Source organism: Trichechus manatus, unplaced genomic scaffold (assembly GCF_000243295.1).
Source record: "Trichechus manatus latirostris isolate Lorelei unplaced genomic scaffold, TriManLat1.0 scaffold00270, whole genome shotgun sequence".
In the NCBI taxonomy this organism is placed as follows: Eukaryota; Metazoa; Chordata; class Mammalia; order Sirenia; family Trichechidae; genus Trichechus; species Trichechus manatus.
Genome location: NW_004444206.1, coordinates 1,828,081 through 1,849,871, shown reverse-complemented (window position 1 = coordinate 1,849,871; position 21,791 = coordinate 1,828,081). Strand labels below are relative to the sequence as shown.

The following is a 21,791-nucleotide window of genomic DNA, read 5'->3' as shown; positions in this document are numbered from 1 at the left end:
CATCAAAAGAAGATAGGAGGAGTACACAGTCACTGTACCAAAAAGAACTGACTGATGTTCAACCATTTTAGGAGGCAGCATATGATCAAGAACCGATGGTATTGAAAGAAGAAACCCAAGAAAAACAAAGCTTCAGGAACTGATGGAACACCAATTGAGATGTTTCAACAAAATGGATGCAGCACTGGAGGTGCTCACTTGTCTATGTCAAAAAAATTGGAAGATACCTTCCTGGCCAATTGGCTCGAAGAGATCCAGATCTGTGCCCATTCCAAAGAAAGGTGATCCAACAGAATGTGGCAATTATCGAACAATATCATCAATATCATATGCAAGTATAATTTTGCTGAAGATCATTCAGAAGCTGTTAAAGCAGTGCATTGACAGAGAATTGCCAGAAGTTCAAACGGGATTCAAAAGAGGACGTGGAATGAGGGATATCACTACTGATGTCAGGTGGATCGCGGCTGAAAGCAGAAAATAGCAGAAAGATGTTTACCTGTGTTTTACTGACTAGGCAAAGGAATTCAACTGTGTGCATCATTACAAATTATAGATAACACTGTAAAGAATGGGAATTCCAGAACACTTAATTGTAGTCATGAGGAACCTGTACATAGACCAAGAGGCAGTCATTTGGACAGACAAAAGGGATACTGCATGGTTTAAAGTCAGGAAAGGTGTGTGTCAGGGTTGTATCCTTTCACCATACTTATTCAATCTGTATGCTGAGCAAACAATCCAAGAAGATGGACTACATGAAGAAGATTGGATTGGAGATCAGGATTGGAGGTAACAACCTGTGATATGCAAATAACAGAGCTTTACTTGCTGAAAGCGAAAAGACTTGAAGCACTTACTGATGAAGATCAAAGACTACAGCCTTCACTGAGGATTACACGTCAACATAAAGAAAACAAAATCCTCACTAGACCAATAAGCAACATCATGGTAAACGGAGAAATGACTGAAGTTGTCAAGGATTTAGTTTTACTTGGATTCATAATCAACACCCATGGAAGCAACAGTCAAAAAAAAAATCAAATGACCCATTACACTGGACAGATTTGCTGCAAAAGACACCTTTAAAGTTTTGAAAAGGAAAGATGTCACTTTGAGGACTAAGGTGCGCCTGACCCAAGCCACAGTGTTTTCAATAGCTTCATATGCATGCGAAAGCTGCATAATGAATAAGGAAGACCAAAGAAAAATTGACACCTTTGTATAAGGGTGTTGGCAAAGAATACTGAATATAACATGCACTACCAGAAGAAGGAACAAATCTGTCTTGGAAGAAGTACAGTCAGAACGCCCCTTCAGAAGCAAGGATGGCGAGACTTTGTCTCACGTATTTTTGACATGTTATCAGGAGGGACCAGTCTCTGAAGAAGGACATCATGCATGGCAGAGGGTCAGTGAAGAAGAGGAAGACCCTCAACGAGATGGATGGACACAGTGACTGCAACAGCGGGCTCAAGCATAACAATGATTGTGAGGATGGTACAGGACTGGGCAGTGTTCCGTTCTGTTGTACTTAGGGTCCTTAAGAGTTGACAACGACTTGATGGCACCTAACAACTTAGACCCCAGACTCAAAATATGTGTTACCTTTTCATAAATATAACAGTCTGAACACTAATTAAAACAGTATCTAAAAAGATAATTTTAAGGAAAAAAAAAAAAGGTGAGAAATACACATGTGAAAGGCTCAAAGCCTTGTATAAGAAACTGAAACATTAACAACACTTTCAGGTAACATTCTCATGAAAAGAAATGGCTTTATTGCTTTTAAAAATATATGAAGTCTGTATAATACTTTATAGCTTACAGAGGCACTATCATATCACTTCACTTATTTCTCGTAAGTACCAACCGAAGTTAGATATGTTTACTCTCCTTTCAGAGAAAATAAAAAATGAATCTAAGGGAGAAAAATTAAGGCCCCACAGTTAGTGAGTGCAGCCACATGCTACTGGTATAGCTAGCTCCCAAATTCAGGATTTGGTTCTGTTTGCAGGGCTCCTGTACTAAGCACATCATGCACATCAAACAGAGAAAACTGGAATAAGGAAATCACACGTTTAACATGTTCTCTGGGTTCTCTTTCTCATAACCGATTCAAGTTTCTGATAAATTTTATTATGTCAAGTTTGTTTTTCCTATTGAAGTTTTCCTCACTAGGAAGAAACTGAATTGTTTCAAGAAATTACAATACATTCGTTTAAAAAGCATGTAAAAAAGCACAAGTTGTTATACCTGTGACCTAGTATACATAATAATAATGAAAATGATAAAAATAACTACAATACAGCTAATAATAAGAATAATGTTGATGATACCCACACTCATTGCCACTGAGTAGATTCTGACTCATAGGGACCCTACAGCGAACCTATGGATAGAGTAGAACTGCCCCATAGGTTTTCAAGGCTGTAATGTTCATGGAAGCAGGCTGCCACGTTATTTCTCACACAGAGTGACTGGTGGGTTCGAACCACTAACCTTTTGGTTAGCAGCAGGGCGCTCAACCACTGTGCCACCAGGGCTCCTTTAATGATGATGCATGTATTTTTGAGTGCTAATCATGTCCCTGGCCCAGTTTAAGCATTTCATGTGTTTTTACTCATTTAATCCTCACAACTATATGAGGCCAGGTATTATTACTATCCTCGTTCTATTTATAAGGAAAACGAGGCAGAAGTAACCGCCCAAGATTACGTAGCTAGTAACATGCACAAATGGACTCCAACTCTGGCAGTCTGGCTCCAGAGCCAGGTGTTCAGTGATGTGCTATGCTGCCTCTCATGCTCAACGTGCCTTTTCAAAACACATTTATTTTACCTGGAGTATGATCACACTGACAACAATAAGGCTACTAAAGTTAATTTCATTACAATGTTTAGAAGGCAAAAGATAAACTTTGCAAGCACTTACACGCTTACCAAGTTTTTTTCACAGAAATCGGTTACTATTTGGTTTCAAACTGCAATATCAGTAATTTAAAGACTTTCGAAAAACCAAAAAATACTTCATAAAATACTGATGTCAAATGCCTTTAATTATACTCTTAAAATGACATTTTTACATTAGCGTGTACTTTAATTTTTTAGGGGTTATTATTTCCAGTATTCTGACCTGCTTGAGAAGCTGGCAGTGCGCCTGGCAGTGCATTTGGTAGCAGACCTCCTGAGGGAAGAAGGCCACTCAGATTGATTCCTGCAGGAGTGACGGCACCAGTGTTACAGCCTAGCATGGGGTTTGAACCACTCATCAAAGCCTGGGCTCCACTGCAGGAGAACAAAGACAAAGCATTCAACTTGCACTGTAAAAATAAAATCGGGCATATAATAATCCCCTGTATTAAAAAACCAGAAAACAAAAAAACAACTACTAAACAACCACAATTAGTATTTCTCTGTCTTAAGTAGCAATTTTAGGATCAGTTTCATTTTTATGCTAGAAAGTGGTACCCAGTGTGGCTCAATTAACTCTTATGTATTTCCCAAAGTTTAACATTATTTGGGAAGAGTCAAACTCTCGTTAAGGGATTAAATGACGGTAACACCGAGGACAAACAGAAAATCTAAGCCGCTGTCCATGTGAGGCAGCACCTTAGGAGAGTTAACAGACGTTACCTAAAATTTACAATATATATGTCGAGGAGGCTTCTATCTGTATCTATTTTCTTTCAGTTTGAGCAATATGCAATTTGCAAATTATGCAATTTCACAAATAATTAATTTGTGTAGACTAGTGAGAATATCCTTTAACAAACACCAGTGCATCAGTGCACACTTACCAAACGGAGCCCAACACGTTGATGAAGTTAAGTCCAGGGGAGTTTGCCATGACTTGGGTGGCTGTGGTTCCTGTCGTTATAGATGTCACCATGGTGGAAAGAGGAATGGTTGTTACAGGCATTGCCTGGCTCAGAGACCTTTGCTGCTGAGCAAACTGAGTTAACAAAGTGGGCTGAGGGGTGAAGCCTGAATCATGGGGAATAAGGGTTGCACAAGGGGTAATAGGAGTTGAGCTCTGAGCATCAGGAGGGTGTGGGGTCGATGAAGGGGTTGGTGTAGGAGTAGATGGCTTAGGAGTTCCAGATCCTGCTCATTGAGAAAAATAAAAATTGCTAGTTTGTTATAAATGGCCAGTCCTTTTAAAAATAAGGTTAATGGAATCTTACTTAGCACTGACAATTTGTTCCAGTTTTTTTTTTAAGCAGTAAACTGCAAGTGTTAATTTCTACACGATACGTGAGTGTTGCTACACTCGATTACAATTAAGGATGCAGTATATCACCTAAAAAATCCCATTAGAGATGCTACTACAGTAACAGTAAAAATATACATTTGTATTCTACCACAATACCCACTTAAAAGTTTATTTCCTGCATGCTGCCTTTGGCCTAAAAGGTTTAAAGGAATTTCAATCAATTTTTGTTAGTTACAATGTCACTATTTGAGGACTTCATTTAAAAATACTGCTTATTTTCAGTTATGGTCTCAGACAAACTCTGAATATATTCAATAAATTATGTATGGTTAACAATCATATTTGGCACCTAAATATACATGTTTAATTCCTAACACACCAAGTTTATCCTGACAGATTCACAAAAAAACTGTAATAAAAGTATCTGATAGATAATACTGCATCTTTAACAGTAACTGTGTACTTCTGTTTAAATGTAGAATGTACAGAAATTTTGTTGTGAATGACGTATGCACAGTTTATCAATTAAAAAAAAAACAAAAACAAAAAACAAAAACCAGAAAAGTAAAACCAAAAGCTCTTGAGGTGTTTTCTTTTTTAGCTTTCATGTCCTGCAGAAAGAAAGGAAAGAAATGTGAATGTCCAGAAGCTGTCACTCAACCCTTACTTAAAGCAACAACTGTGTGCAATAGATTAACATAATCTATACCCACAACATAAGTAGTGTGAATAAGACTTTCAGAAAATTTATAAAAGTTTTTCTTTGTGCAAAACAAGAAGGCAGAAAAATTACACCTTTTGAGCTATCAAGATGATGTTTATATCTAATGCGAAGACCACTCTATCACTGTGCAGTGTACTAAAACTTCCAGCATGTGTCAATTACCTATAAAAAATCTAAAAAATTGGAATGCTTTTTCTTTATACCAACTGGTACCTAAAGTATCTCAGATATTTACTAATTGGAAGAAATTCTCCCAAACTAATGCTAGACTTCTTTTATAACTCTTCTTGATGTATATATTAAAAAAAAAAAAAAAAAAGATTCAGTAATAAAAATTACAATTTAATATCTTCAGAATAATGCTTTATGATCATCATCACATTTTAGAAACTGACAACAATTTATAAGAGTGTAGGAGTGCTTTTGAAAAATCAGCTTTTAGTTTATTGTACCATCACCTTTGAACTAGTTGGCTTGTTACATATACAAACACAGGACTGCAGTGACAACTCTTATGACATTTTTTTTCCATTACCAGCTGTATAATTTACATAAAATGTAAAATGATCCTAGGGTACACTAGAACAAAAAAAATTTGGAATCTTATTGTCACATTTAGCGATCAGATTATCTTTTACGGAGATGTGTGTAGTTGCCAGTCTTTAAGAAAGGTATACACAGAGTGCATACACAGATACAGAAAGACAAATACAACTACAATAAACACATAATACACGCAACCAACAAGAGATCTGCCTGAAGCTTCTCACAGCTTACACATTTTGGGTACACAGTACACTTAGATTTCACTATATCACTGGCGAAAAAAGCTGTCTTAAGAGACACTAACGCAAAAGATTATGAAGATTTAAAGAAGAATGTTAAGTTATGACTCACTTTGTGATGAGCTGGCAGGTGACAAGGCCGCTGGAGAAAGCATGCTAACTTGACTGAGATCCACAGATGACTTCCGAGACAGACTTGGGGGCTTAGAAGCAGGGGGAGGAGTTGGAGATTTAAGAAAGCTGCTCGCCTGCTGTGCGGTAAAATAGTTACCTAAAAGAGGAATACTAAGTTATTTCCTAGATTTATAATCCAAAATTCTGTGGACTGTGTAAATCGAAACAGGGAAAGTTTTAAAAAGAGACTATGATTGTGTGACATTTCTCACTCCAGATCATAGAAAATTCAGGAATGTAATACCTGAGGAACTATTTCCTGAGCTTGAGGGAAGTTTGATGGGTGGCGGCCGATGCTTTACTCCTTTTCCCAGTACTGAAGACTGAACTGACACCGTCTCAGGCTGCTGAGAGAAAGTGATAACATGTACACTTGTTAAAATTAACAGTAAATCAGAAATTCATACATTAAGATCGCTTTACTAACTTCGATATGAAAGCACACAATTTAAAACTCTGCAAAGTACTCTTTGCAAAGTGGCTATAGATATTACAGATGTTACAGAGAAACATAATTTCCCACGAGATCCATGAAGTAATAGTATACGCCAACGATGAAAGAACGCTTTTTGATTAACAGGGTGGGGAGAAAGAGCTTGAGGGACATGGGCAGAGGGGTAACATGACGGCAAAGCCTCCACTCTGCTAAACCTATTCCTTTTCCAGGAAAATAACTGTTGAAGCTAGGGGATTGTTCACTATACTTTTTGGAACATTTGAAAATTTCTATTATAAAAAGTTAAACAATAAAAAAAGAAAGTTTAAGGTAAAAACAAAACGTAACTCCCCACCACCCCAGTTCCAAATATTCTTTAAAATTTCTCAGATTTCTTCAGAAACAATTAGCCACAAAAAAGTAACAGTGATCAAACATACTTCTGTTTCTTTGCCTGGAGAGTGCTGACTCAGACTGGCTGAGCCACTGGAGCTGTGTGACATCCTGACTGGACATTTGGCTTCATTTTGGACCAATTCCTGGTACTGATTGACTACCCTGAAATATTAGGGAAAAAATAGGTAAGGATTAGCTAAGTCTACTTTAAACACAAATTTATCAGATAGGAAATAATGTACTGTAAAAAAAAAAAAAAAAAGTCCCATCAAAATTAACTCAGAAATCAAAATAAGGCAACTTACCTGTGTTAAAAGTACATTCTTTGAATCTTTTTAATGACAAACTAATGCTCAAAACATTTTGCAAATTAACATCTAAAGAGAGATTTTCAATATCTTGCTTTTAATACAGAAGTTGCAAGGATTACATAACCAATACGCAGCTAAATTACTCACTGACTTTCACTTAGATTCTGATTAAAGTACTACCTACAAACCATCTTTCTTAGCTACAGTGAATATGTCTAAGTTTTCTTACTAAAAACAAAACTGTATTTTAAACTTTATTCCTTTAATTGATTTTTTCTGATTCTATGAAAAACATTCTAGCTATTAAAAATTAGGGAAATGGAATGAAGTCCCTCCAAATTTCATACCATGAAAATCATCACTCCTAATAGTTTAATGTATCACACTCTTTCAAACAGTTTCCTAGAATCACTAAATTTCAGAGTTGGAAAGGACCTCACAGACTGTATAATGCAATGCTCTAATTTACAACTGAGGCCCATAAATATTAAATTGTGTATGTCCAACCAGTTAATGACCTAACTAGAATCTAGGTTTTTAATTCCTAATAGAGTACTCCCTAGCCTGAAACAGTGAAAAGTGTCTCATACCCATCCAAACCACAAATAAAGACGCAAATATTTTTACCTCTGAGCGTCAGTTTTTGATCCAATAATGAACCTCAAAAAAAAAAAAAAAAAAAATTAGGTAAGAGTTATAAGAGCTCTGGAATTACTTCTGAAGTCTTCCATATTTTAGAGATAGTAATTTTATAAATTAATTTTAAATATAACAAGATATCATGGAAAAAATTTAAAAATACATTTAAACTTTTGTAACAATGACCAAGTTTTGCATGCATTACAAAAAATTGATATGAATGCTGATTAAAGGGAGATTTATTTTGGCACAAAACTTAAAACAAAATTTGGGGTGAAATTTACACCCTCAAGTGTCTGCCCTACAGCAAAATCACAGACGCACTGCCCTTCCTATCAATTTACCTGTGATCACACAGTCATTACTAATATCCACACAAAAGAACCTTAGGGTATATTTTAGCAAGTAAAAAAAGGAAGACAGTTTATCATCAATTCAAACGAAATGCCTTTAGCAAGTTTTTTTGAAGAGTCTGACATTTATGTGATTTCTTAACATATTAAAATAGTTTGCTTATTTTTTAATTACCAATTTGAATGATCATCTGCAGAGAAGCTGAAACATAAAATAAAAAAAAAACTTGGTTAATGCAGCTCAAACTTGAACTTCATAGTTATTAAAGCATGTAATTCATGAATATAAAAGAAAGACAGGAAGATAATAAATCATGCAGTGTTCTTGCAGTGACTCTCTGAGACAAGGCAAAAAATTAAATTCTCTTCTTGTTAAACAAATTTAGTCAGTTGGTTTGCTGGACTGATGTTTTTCTACTGTAATGAGAACATATACCCGTAAGTTCTAGAAAAGTCAATACATTTATTTAAAATGACCAATGAATGCCTTGACGGGGATTTTTTTTTTTTTTTTTTTTAAATATAGGTAATCAAAATATCTGACCTGTGCACTCTGTAAACAACAGAAACTGCTAGTGGGTTTTAAGAAAAAAATCAGCAGAGAATTCTCTGACTGCTGTTGCTAATTTCCTCCCATCCCTTTTACCTCGGTATTGGTGCAATTACTGTTTAAAAACCACCTTGCAACTGTAGTTTCTATTTGTTTTTTGTATAAGGCTCTATAAACCATGTAACATACACCTGGCCCCTTCCTTTTCTGCTGAGCTCCTCTTTATATTTTCTTCTTTTCAAAGTAGCATCAACTTGATTGTAAAACAAACAAACCTAATGATAAAGCCAATAATAAGAAACAAAACTAAAAACTCGTGCCCTAAACAGTTCATACAGGCTGGAAGATCAACTCCATTTCTAAAGAGAGTAACTATATTAACCACTGAGTCTGTGTTCTTACACAGGCAGTGATGTTCATACTAAAAAAAACCCATTGCCATCGAGTCAATTCCCACTCTTAGCGACACACAGGACAGAGTACAACTGCCCCACAGGGTTTCTAAGGAGTGGCTGGCGGATGTGAACTGTCGACCTTTTGGTTAGCAGCCTAACTCTTAACCACTGTGCCACCAGAACGCCGATGTTAATACCAGGCATCTTCAACAAGCTTTATGTTTAGTGAACATGCTTTCCACTTTAACTATTGCCCTGAAACACTCCACATTTACAGACAGGCACCCATAAATATACCAGGAAAGATGTCACAGGCATATCCTGTTAAGAAAGTATAAAAATGATAGATTTTTTTAAAAAGTATTATTTTAAATAACTCTTGAACAAGTTAACTATGATTTGCTGAGTTTACACAGGTCCACTGCCATATCTAATTCCCAAAGGGAAATCCATTTATTAATGCTTCATCAGGGGCTGCTCAGTAAGTGCCAGGTGCCTGAATTGGTCAATAACAAACTCCAGGTCAGTCTATCTCACAGCACTTACTGGGACGGAGACGCCTGACCGCCACCATCTTCGTCTTTACACGGCTGTACTTTACCATAGTAAAGCGGGTCCCCAAGTGACTGCACAATGGTCAGCTTTGTCTTCTGATACTGATTACCAGCTTCACATTCAAATACATAATCATCTTTTACCTCCTGAAAAAGGCAGAATACCCAAAATAAATACCTTCTCAAGTAAGTAAATAATCAGAATTAACAAAAATCAGGAAATGAATGCCACACTAACTGGTGTCTGGCAATAGAAGAAAACACGGCAGGTAGACTATAGAGCAGTTTGACTGCCTAATGGAATAAAGCACAGGACTCTTCCCTATATGGTACTTTGGAGGTGAAGGAGTGCCTAGGTGGTGCACAGGTTAACACACTCGGCTGCTAACTGAAAGGCTGGCAGTTTGAGATAACCCAGAAGCCTTGATGACCTACTTCCAAAAAATCAGCCACTGAAAACCCTATGGAGCACAGTTCTACTCTTACACCCACGAGGTCACCATGAGTTGGAACTGACTCAACAGCAACTGTTTTCTCTTTTTTTGTATTTTTTTCCCCCTGGGGAATGAGAGTTCCAAGGTGGGTATTTAGTTAACCAAGTTTAAGGGAAATATGGCAGAATGTCATATACTGAAGACATAAATTGCAAATATTAAATAATACCAGGAGGATAAAACCTTTGAAAGCAGTTATGCTTCTATTTCTCATAGGTCTTTTGCTGTTGTTGTCATCACACAAACACTGGTTAATCATTTCATTTCTCAAAAAACAAACCAACCAGCTGCCGATTCTGACTCATGGGGACCCACGTGTGCACAGCAGAACTGCTCCACAGGGTTTTCAAGGCTATGATCTTTCTGGAAGCAGATCGTCAGGCCTTTCTTCCAAGGCACTTCTGGGTGGGTGCAAACCGTCAACTTTTCGGTTAGTAGTTGAGTGCTTGATTGTTTGTGCCGCACAGGGACACCTACTTCAAGTAAAGATTATGCGGTCAGAGAATGTTCTCTGTTAGGAGACAGACATCTCTAGAAGAACTTACTAATGACTAACGTGAAATAGAAAACTAATCAGAACGACCAATACGCAACCAAAACAAAGTAAAAATGCATTAAAATTGGCCTTTAGAATTGAGACCGCGCTTTATAAAGAAAACATGAAAAACAGTTGTTTCTTCTCGTACTTCATGAAACCCCAGAAAATGTCCCAAACTAAAAGCAACTGCACTTTGTATTTAATAAATTTGAATCCTAGATTAGAAACAGCATTTCTACAAAGGGAGACTGGCAATAAATTACTTACGTGGGCTGGCCACACTGTCGGTTGTGAATCATCAGATTTGATAGACTTTTCCACTTTAGCATATTTCTCTACCTAAACAATCAAATCAAGAGACAACAGATACAATGGAATCAGTATTCTGATCAAAGGTAAAAATGTAAATAAATCAACAACACAATATAATTTTCAGCAGTTAAAATAACTGGCTTTGTGTTGTTGTTAAGTGCTGGCGAGCTGATTCCGACTCACAGCTGCCTCGTGTACAACAGAACAAAACACTGCCTGGTCCTGCGCCATCCTCACAACCATTGCTATGTTTGAGCCCATTGTTGCAGCCACTGTGTCAATCCATTTCACTGAGGTTCTTCCTCTTTTTCATTGACCCTTTACCAAACATGATGTCCTTCTCCAGGGACTGGTCCTCCTGATAATATGCCCAAAGTATGTGAGACAAAGTCTCGCCATCCTTGCTTCCAAGGAGGTTTCTGGCTGTACTTCTTAAAAGACAGATTTGTTTGTTCTTCTGGCAGTCCACGGTATATTCAATATTCTTTACCAGCACTTTAATTCAAAGGTGTCAATTCTTCAGTCTTCCTTATTCATTGTCCAGCTTTCACATGCACATGAGGTGATTGAAAACACCACTGCTTGGGTTGGGTGCACCTTAGTCCTTGAAGTGGTATCTTTGCTTTTTAACACTTTAAGAGATCTCTTGCAGCACATTTGCCCAGTGCAACTTATCCTTTCACTTCTTGACAGCTGCTTCCAAGGGTGTTGACTGTGGATCCAAATAAAAGGAAATCCTTTACAACTTCAATCTTTTCTCTGTTTATCGTGATGTTGCTTACTGGTCCAGTTGTGAGGATTTTTGTTTTCTTTATGTTGAGATGAAATCCATACTGAAGGCTGTGGTCTTTTATCTTCATCAAAAAGTGCTTCAAGTCTTCTTCATTTTCAGCAAGATTGTGTCATCTGCATATTGCAGGTTGTTAGTGAGTCTTCTTCCAATCCTGATGCCGCATTCTTCTTCATACGGTCCAGCTTCTCGGATTATTTGTTCAGCACACAGACTGAATAAGTATGGTGAAAAGATACAACCCTGACGCACACCTTCCCTGACTTTATACCATGTACTATCCCCTTGTTCTATTCGAATGACTGCCTCTTGGTCTAAGTACAGGTTCCTCATGAACACAACTGTTCTGGAATTCCCATTATTTGCAATGTTATCCATAAATTTGTTCTGATCCACACAGTCAACTGCCTTTGCATAGTAAATAAAACACAGGTACACATCTTTCTGGTATTCTCTGCTTTCAGCCAGGATCCATCTGACATCAGCAATGATAATCCCTCGTTCCATGCCCTCTTCTGAATCTGGCTTTAATTTCTGGCAGTTCCCTGTTGATGTACTGCTGTAACCGCTTCTGAATGTTCTTCAGCAAAATTTTACTTGTGTTTGATATTAACGATACTGTTCTATCCTTTCCACATTCTGCTGGATCTCCTTTCTTTGGAATGAGTACAAATACGGATGTCTTCCAGTCGGCTGGCCAGGTAGCTGTATTTCAAGTTTCGTGGCATAGACGAGTGAACACTTCCAGGGCTGCATCAGTTTGTTGAAACCTCTCAATTGGTATTCCATCAATTCCTGGAGCTTTGTTTTTTGCCAAGGCCTTCAGTACAGCTTGGACCTCCTCCTTCAGTACCATCATATCTTGATCATATACTAACTCCTGAAATGACTGAACTTTGACCAATTCTTTTTGGCACAGTGACTCTGTGTATGCCTTCCATCTTTTAATGCTTCCTGCGTCGTTTAACATTTTCCCCACAGAATCCGTCAATACTGCAACTCAAGGCTTGAATTTCTTCTTCAGTTCCTTCAGCTTGAGAAATGCAGAGCGTGTTCTTCTTTTTTGGTTTTCTAACTCCAGGTCTTTGCACATGTCACTACAATACTTTACTTTGTCTTCTCCAGCCACACTTTGAAATCTTCTGTTTGGCTCTTTTACTTCATCATTTCTTCCTTTGCTTCAGCTACTCTACATTCAAGAGCAACTTTCAGTGTCTCTTCTGACATCCATTTTGGTCTTTTATTTCTATCCTGTCTTTTTAACGACCTCTTGCTTTCTTCACGGATGATGTCCTTGATGTCATTCCACAACTCGTCTGGTCTGTGGTCATTAGTGTTCAGTGGGTCAAATCTATTATTGAGATGGCCTCTAAATTCAGGTGGGATATACTCACGATCGTACTTCGGCTCTTGTGGACTTGTTCTAATTTTCTTCAACTTGTATGTGAGCAATTGATGGTCTGTTCTAAGGCAGCCGCTGGCCTTGTTCTGAATAATGATATTTAGGTTTTCCATCATCTTTCCACAGATGCAGTCAATTTGGTTCCTGTGCATTCCATCTGGCTAGGTCATGTGTATAACTGCTGTTTGTTGTTGAAAAAAGGTATTTGTAGGAAGAAGTCGTTGGTCTTGCCAAATTCTACCATGTGATTTCAGGTGTTGTTTCTATCACCAAGGCCATATTTTCCAACTACCAATCGTTCTTTGTTTCCAACTTTTGCATTCCAAGTGCCAGTAATTATCAATGCGTTTTGATTGCACGTATCAATTTCAGACTGCAGAAGATGGTAAAAGTCTTTAATTTCTTAATCTTTGGCCTTAGCAGTTGGTGCATAAATTTGAATAATAATCGTATTAACTGGTCTTCCTTGTGGGCGTATGGATATTGTCTTATCACTGTAAGAGTTGTACCTCAGGATAGATCCTGAAATGTTCTTTGAGATGATGAACGTGACGCCACTCGTCTTCAAGCTGTCTGATTCAAAATGGCCAATACGACTCCGTTTCAGCTCTCTAATGCCTAGGATATCAATGTTTATGCATCCCATTTCATTTTCGATGACTTTCAATTTTCCTAGGCTCATATTTCATACATTCCACATTGCAATTATTAATGGATGTTTGCAGCTGTGTCTTCTCATTTTGAGTCGTAACACATCAGAAAATGAAGGTCCCGAAAGCTTGACTCCATCCACGTCACTGAAGTTGCCTCTACTTTCAGGAGGCAGCTCTTCCCTGATCGTATTTTGAATGCATTCCAACCTGAGGGGCTCATCTTCTGACACTGTATCAGACAATGTTCTGCTGCTATTCATAAGGTTTTCACTGGCCAATTTTTTCAGCAGCAGACTATCAGGTCCTTCTTCCTAGTCTGTCTTAGACCGGAAGTTCAGCTGAAACCTGTCTAACAAGGCTTTAAGAGTTTTGTTTAAAAAAAAAAAAATGGCTTTAAGCTTAATAAAAAAAAATCAGAATCACTTTTTTCTTTATTGTGCTTTAAATGAAAGTTTACAGTTCAAGTTAGTTTCTCATACAAAACTTTATACACACGCTGCTATGTGATGCTAGCTGCACTCTCCACAGTGTGACAGCACACTGCTCCTTTCCATCCTGGATTTCCCATGTCCATTCAACCAGCTCCTGTCCTTTCTGCCTTCTCATCTCACGTCCAGAAAGGAGCCGCCTATGCAGACTCATGTATCTACTTGAGCTAAGCAGCACATTCCTCATGAGTATCATTTTATGTCCCACAGTCCAGTTTAATCTTTCTCTAAAGAGTTGGCTTCGGGAATGGTTTTAGTTTTGGGTTAACAAGAGAGTCCAAGGGCCATGTCTTGCAGGGTCCCTCCAGTCTCAGTCAGACCATTTAAGTCTTATCTTTTTACTAGAATTTGAGTTCCGAACCCCCCTTTTTCTCCTGCTCCATCAGGGACACTCTGCTGTGTTCCCTGTCAGGGTGGTCACTGGGGGTAGCTGGGCAATATCTAGTTTTTCCAGTCTCAGGCTGATGGAGTTTCTGGTTTATGTGGCCCTTTTGTCTTTTGGGCTAATATTGCCTTGTGTCTTTGGATGCAGAACATTTTCTTAATAAACTTTGTTATGCTAACTGACCTAGATGTCCCCTGAAAGCATGGTCCCCAGACCCTCGCCCCTGCTACTCTGTCCCTCGAAGCGTTTGGTTGTATTCAGGAAACTTCTTAGCTTTTGGTTTAGTCCAGTTGTGCTGACTTCCCCTGTAGTGTGTGCTGTCCTTCCCTTCACCTAAGGTAATTCTTGTCTACTATCTAGTTAGTGAATATCCCTCTCCCTCCCTACCCTCGTAACCATCAAAGGAGGATAACCATCAAAGAATGTTCTCTTCTGTGTTTAAACCTTGAGTTCTTACTAATAATGGTCTTATACAATATTTGTCCTTTTGCAATTAATTTCACTCAGCATAATGCCTTCCAGATGCATCCATGTTGTGTTTCATAGAGTCATCGTTGTTCTTTATTGTTGCATAGTATTCCGTTGTGTGAATATACCATAATTTATCCATTCGTCTGCCAATGGGCACCTAGGTTGCTTCCATCTTTTAGCTATTGTGAACAGTGCTGCAATGAACATGGGTGTGCATGTATCTATTCGTGTGACGGCTCTTATTTCTCTAGGATATATTCCAAGGAGTGGGACTGCTGCATCGTATGGTACTTCTATTTCCAGCTTTTTAAGGAAGCTCCAAATTGATTTCCGAAGTACCATTTTACATTCCTACTAGCAGTGCATAAGTGTTCCAGTCTCTCCACGACTTCTCCAACATTTACTAGTTTGTGTTTTTTGGATTAGTGCCAGCTTTGTTGGCATAAAATGGTTCTCAATGTAGTTTTGATTTGCATTTCTCTAATGGCTAATGATCGTGAGCATTTCTTCATGCATGTGTTAGCCACCTGAATGTCTTCTTTGGTGAAGTGCCTGTTCATATCCTTTGCCCATTTTTTAATTGGGTTGTCTCTTTGTGGTTCAGGTTTGGCAGTATCTTATAGATTTTAGAGATTAGACCCTGATAGGATTTGTTGTAGCCAAAATTTTTTCCCAGTCTGTAAGTTGTCTTTTTACTCTTTTGGTGAAGCCTTTTTATGAGCATTAAGTGTTTGGTTTTTAGGAGCTCCCAGTTATCTTGTTTCTCTTCTGGTGTTTGTGCACTGTTAGTAATGTGTCGTGTTCTGTTTTTGCCCTGTATTAGGGCTCCTAGTACTGGCCCTATTTTTTTGTCGATGATGTTTATCGTTTTTGATTTTATATTTAGGTCTTTGCTCCATTTTGAGTTCATTTTTGTGCATGGTGTGAGGTATGGGTCTTGATTTTCATTTTTTTTGATGATGGATATCCAGTTACGCCAGCACCATTTGTTAAAGAGACTGTTTTTTCCCCCATTTAATGGACTTTGGGTCTTTGTCAAGTATCAGCTGCTCATAGGTGGATGAATTTACATCCGGATTCTCAATGCTGTTCCACTGGCCTAGGTATCTGTTGTTGTACCAGTACCAGCCTGTTCTGACTACCATGGTGGTATAACAGGTTGTAAAATCAGGTAGTGTGAGGACTCCCACTTTGTTCTTCTTCAGTAATGCTTTACTTATCCGGGGCCTCTTCCCTTTCCATCCAAAGTTGGTGATTTGTTTCTTCATCTCCTTAAAAAATACTGTTGGAATTTCGATCGGGATTGCACTGTATCTGTAGATCACTTTGCGTAGAACTGACCTTTTCACAATGTTGAGTCTTCCTATCCGTGGGCAAGGCATGTTTTTCCACTTACACAGGTCTCTTTTGGTTTCTTGCTTAATGTCTTGTAGTTTTCTTTGTATAGGTCATTTATGTCTCTGGTTAAATTTACTCCTAAGTATTTTGTCTTCTTAAGGACTATCGTAAATGGTATTGATTTGGTAATTTCCTCTTTGAAGTTCTCTTTGTGAGGAATTCAACTGTTTTTTGTATGTCTACCTTGTTTCCTGATACTTTGCTAAAATGTTCTATTATTTCCAGTAGTTTTCTTGTGGATTCTTTGGGGTTTTCTAGGTATATAAGATCGTATCACCTGCAAATATAGATACTTTTACTTTTTCCTTACCAATCTGGATGCCCTTTATTTCTTCTTTCTAGCCTAACTGCTCTGCCTAGGAACTCCAGCACAATGTTGAGTAAGAGTGGTGATAAAGGGCATCCTTGTCTGCTTCCCATTCTCAAGGGGAATGCTTTCCGACTTACTCCATTTAGAATGATATTGGCTGTTGGCATTATATAAACGCCCTTAATTATATTGAGGAATTCCCCTTCTATTCCTGTTTTGCTGACAGTTTTAATCATGAATGGGTGCTGGACTTTGTCAAATGCCTTTTCTGCATCTACTGATAAGATCATGTGGTTCCTATCTTTTGTTTCATCAATGTGATGGATTACATTGTTTTTTTAATGTTGAACCATCCCTGCATACCTGGTATAAATCCCACTTGGTCATGGTGAATTAATTTTTTGATATGTTGTTGAATTCTATTGGCCAGAATTTTGTTGAGGATATTTGCGTCAATGTTCATGAGGGATATTGGTCTGTAATTTTTTTTTGTAGTGTCTTTACCTGGTTTTGGTATCAGGGTTATGCTGGCTTCCTAGAATGAGTTTGGGAGTATTCCATCTTTTTCTATACTCTGAAATATCTTTAGAAGCACTAGTGTTAACTCTTCTCTGAAAGTTTGGTAGATCTCTCCAGTGAAACTGTCAGGGCCAGGGCTTTTTTTGGTGGGGAGTTTTTTAATCGCCTTTTCAATCTCTTCTTTTGTTATGGGTTTCTTTAGTTGTTCTACTGCTGTGTTAGTTTAGGTAGGTAGTGAGTTTCTAGAAATTTGTCCATTTCCTCTAGGTTTGCAAATTTGTTAAAAAGTACATTTTTTCATAGTATTGTTATGATTCTTTGAATTTCAGTTGGGTCTGTTGTGATATCACCCATCTCATTTCTTATGCGGCTTATTTGCTTCCTCTCCTGTTTTTCTTCTGTCAGTTTGGCCAATGGTTTACCAATTTTGTTGATCTTTTCAAAGAACCAGCTTTTGGTCTTGTTAACTCTTACAGCTGTTTTTCTATTCTCTATTTTGTTTAATTCTGCTATAATTTTTATTATTTGCTTTCTTCTGTTGCCCAAGGGCTTCTTTTGCTGCTGTCTTTCTATTTGTTGGAGTTGTAGGGTTAATGTTTTGATTTTGGCCCTTTCTTCTTGAATGTGTGCACTTATTGCTATAAACTGACCCTGAGCACTGCTTTTGCTGTGTCCCAAAGGTTCTGATAGGATGTGTTTTCATTCTCATTTGATTCTGTGAATTTCTTTATTCCGTCCTTAATTTCTTCTATAACCCAGTAGTTTTTGAGCAAGGTGTTGTTCAGTTTCCAATGGTTTCACATTTTTTCCTTGCTTTTTCTGTTATTGATTTCTACTTTTATGGCTTTATGGTCAGAAAGGATGCTTTTTAATATTTCGATGCTGTGGATTCTGTTAAGGCTTGCTTTATGGCCTAATATGTGGTCTATTCTGGAGAATGTTCCATGTGGGTTGGAGAAGAAAGTATACTTGGCTGCTGTTGGGTGTTCTGTGTATGTCTATGAGATCAAGTTGGTTGACTGTGGCATTTAGATCGTTACTGAGCTTCTTTCTGGATGTTCTGTCCTTCACTGAAAGTGGTGTGTTGGAGTCTCCTACTATTATAGTGGAGCTGTCGCTTTCTCTTTTCAGTGCTGTTAAAGAGTTTGTTTCGAGCCCTGTCGCTGAAGTATGTAAATATTTATTATGGTTATGTCCTCCTAGTGTACTGACTCTTTAATCATTATATACTGTCCTTCTTTATCCTTTGTGGATTTTACTTTAAAGTCTATTTTGTCAGAGATTAACATTGCCACTCCTGCTCTTTTCTGTTTGTTGTTTGCCTGATATATTTTTTTCTACCCTTTGAGTTTTAGTTTGTGTCTTGTGTCTTTAAGTCTAAGGTGTGTCTCCTGGAGGCAGCATACAGACGAATTGTGTTTTGTATCCATTCTGCCACTTTCTCTTTATTGGTGCATTTAGTCCATTTACATCCAGCATGATTATTGATAGGTATGGGTTTAGTGGTGTCATTTTGATATCTGTTTTCTGTGTTGCTGAAAGTTTCCTTGTTCCACTTTATCTTCTGTGCTAAGTCGTTTTTCTTTTTATCTTTTTCATTGTTGTTAGAATCACTTTTGTCATTAAATAAACCTAATAAACACAGCTGCTCTCCTGGATAGTGCCTCTTCATTTTAGTTTCTAAACTGACATCCCATTTGTCTTTTACAGCCTTTCCTTTAGAAAAACTGGGATGTTGAACAGAAGATTAAAAACCAGCATCTTTTTACTTTAGCTTAGTTTTTAATGGAACAGGAGCTGTCATGTAATAGTTTGGACAAAACTGGAAGATGACTGGGGAAGATATAATGTTAAAGATGAGAAGATTTTTGTGACACTTTGCCATATTCTAGTCACACTTGGGCTACGAGTCTATGTGAATCAAATGTTCTTATCTTTCTAAGTCTAAAGTAAGTAAAACTCATGTGAGTACTTATTAAAAATATAAATTCCCATGTCCCTCCCCTGGATAACCTGATTCAGTAAGTCTGAAGTTAGGCTTGAAACATGTATGTTTAACTGGTACCGTGATGATTCTTCTGATCCAGTGAGACAAGAACCTTGACATCAGGGCCTTGCTGCTTACAGTGTGGTGAGCCCAACATCTGTACTGTCTGGGACCTTATCAGAATTGTAGCATCTCAGGCCCTAATCCAAACTCGCTGAAATGGAATCTACATTTTAACAACCTCCCTGGTGCTCTGTATGTACATTAAAGGTTGGGAAGCAAGGCTTTGGATATCCGACCCTTTGTTATTTACAGTAAACATCTATTCACAGGCCTTGTTCCTCGAGGAGCACATAAGCTACCAAAAAATAATTTTTCTCCTTCCAGTTGTATAAACACAGTACTTTTGTTATTTCTGGCTTTGTGCTTTTCACAATGTTGGTTTTTTTTTCCCCGTAGGTAATATGCAGAATAAGGAGTCCTGGTTGCCCAGTGGTTAAGTGCTTGGCTGCTAACCGAAAGGTTGGTGGTTTGAACCCACCAGTAGCTCTGCAGGAGAAAGATGTGGCAGTCTGCTTCTGTAAAGATGACAGACTAGGAAACTCTATGGGGCAGATCTACTAAGAGTCAGAATTGACTTCACAGCAATGGGTTTGGTTCTTTTTGGTTTTAATATGCAGAATAGTACATGTGCTAGCCTGGCAAGGAAGCAAAAGAAGAATAGCCAGCATCCATCAGAATACCTGATTTTAAAGAGTGGAGTGAATAATGAAAAAGGAAAACAGGAGAAATAGTAAAATAAAAGAAATACAGGATTTCTTGTCAAAACACCCCTCTCCTGTCTTCAATCATTTATAGTTCATATGTATCATGGATCAGCAAAGATTACTAATTTTTAAATAATTTAAAAATATTTTAAATGTAAATAAAGAAGCATTATTAAAAAAGTATGAAGAAATACTATGAAAAAACTAGAGGAATTTCATGTGTATTATGTAACATGAATGACACTATTCCACATTTAAAAAACTTGTTTTGCTTATTATTCCTGCTCTAAACATAGAAGCAAATTTAGGGATTAAATTCATTACCCAACTTAATATGAAAGAAAAATACACAGCTTCTAAAAATAAGCAGTGAATTCAAAAAAAAAAAAAAACAATGATTTTGTTCTTTAAAGAGGTAAATTTTTCCCCAAACTATAAGCTACCATTAATCAAACTTAGGAACTTTACATAAAAAGAAACAATTCATGGATTGACTTACATCCACTTCAGAAGGTATGGCCAAATTACAGGGACTCTGTTTCCACATATCTACACACTGAAAGATTAAAAATAGTATAAATGCTCTGAAAATTCAAAATGAGGCAAGGTTTGTGCCACATTAATAAGCTTCATTTAAAAGTATATACTTACATTTCCTGCTTTAGAGATTTTGAGGTCATAATGCTGACCTGCTTTTCTTTCTTTTCTTTTTTGTAAGAAATCAAGTAATTTTAGCTGAGGAGGAGGTGGGCAATGAGACAGATCCTGCTGCCGATTGAGAGAAGACCTAGAATACCTCTTGAAACACCTGAAACATTAAGAGATTTGAACTAAACAAAGCTTGTAGAAGAAACTCATAATATGTATTGGTTTAACCAGTAAGCACTGACTATTCAATGAAATTACGAAAATTTATAGAACACTATCACATACCAAGCAGGGTCCTAGACAATGGTGAAATAACAATGAACAGGCAAATAAAATTCCTGCTGCCACGGAGCTGGAGCCCTGCTGGCACAGTGGTTAAGAGCTCAGCTGCTAACCAAATGGTCAGCATTCCAAATCCACTAGCCACTCCTTGGGAAACCTTTGGGGCAGTTCTAGGGTCGCTATGAGTCAGAATCGACTCAAAAGCAATGCATTTGGGTTTTGGGAAATGGAGCTGATACTTGGGGCAGGGTGGGAGGGAAGACAAGACATTCACAAGTAAACAGGTAATTTCAGACAGCAATATGCTTCTCAGAAAAAAAAGAGGGTACTGCAGTAAATGATAGGGAGAACAACATAAAGGAAGGGAGGAAAAGGAAACCAAGAACTCTAAGCAGAAAAGACATGTGAGCTGAGCATAAATGATGAGAAGAGGCCATGGGAAAATCAGGGAATGAGTACTGAAGTAGAAAAAATTTTTAAAAGTACTGACGTAAGAACAAACTCGTTTTTTTCAAAAACAGAAAAAAGTAGCTATGATTGACGCACCAGAAGCCACATGGTAGGAAATGAGGAAGATAGCAAGGCAGGAACCTTGCAAGTCACAGCAGAGTGCTTACGTTTAAACTGAAGTGCAGTGGGGTGCTTTTAGAGGAATGTGAGCAAGGGGTGGCGTGATCTGATTCGAGGTTTGGAAAAAATTACTCTGGTTGCTTACGTGGCAAATAGACTGGAAGGGAGCAAAGGTGGAAGGAGGAAGACCAGTCAGGAGTTTTTTACAAAAGTCAAGATGATGATGATGGTGGCCTGCGGCAAAG

At 37.7% G+C, this 21,791-nt stretch overlaps 1 protein-coding gene across 27 annotated transcripts in view; it reads right to left on the bottom strand.

The window, feature by feature from the left end:
- Window positions 1-21,791, bottom strand: part of SUPT20H (SPT20 homolog, SAGA complex component) — a 52,165-nt gene that overhangs the window by 13,125 nt on the left and 17,249 nt on the right. For 25 of the 27 annotated variants that reach the window (XR_002822889.1, XR_002822890.1, XM_004389960.1 and 22 more), the window contains 11 exons: window positions 20,698-20,854; window positions 20,546-20,602; window positions 10,832-10,903; window positions 9,525-9,679; window positions 8,209-8,235; window positions 7,669-7,701; window positions 6,775-6,892; window positions 6,143-6,245; window positions 5,837-5,995; window positions 3,800-3,869; window positions 3,136-3,287 (listed from right to left, as the gene is read on the bottom strand). Coding sequence is in view for 25 of the 27 variants with exons in the window: in XM_004389960.1 (XP_004390017.1) it covers window positions 3,136-3,287; window positions 3,800-3,869; window positions 5,837-5,995; window positions 6,143-6,245; window positions 6,775-6,892; window positions 7,669-7,701; window positions 8,209-8,235; window positions 9,525-9,679; window positions 10,832-10,903; window positions 20,546-20,602; window positions 20,698-20,854 (1,103 nt within the window). In the remaining 2 variants the exon portion in view is untranslated. Of the gene's footprint in view, window positions 1-3,135; window positions 3,288-3,799; window positions 4,107-5,836; window positions 5,996-6,142; window positions 6,246-6,774; window positions 6,893-7,668; window positions 7,702-8,208; window positions 8,236-9,524; window positions 9,680-10,831; window positions 10,904-20,545; window positions 20,603-20,697; window positions 20,855-21,791 lie in introns of all 27 variants that reach the window. The other 2 variants (XM_023724930.1, XM_023724950.1) reach the window with 2 other exon arrangements.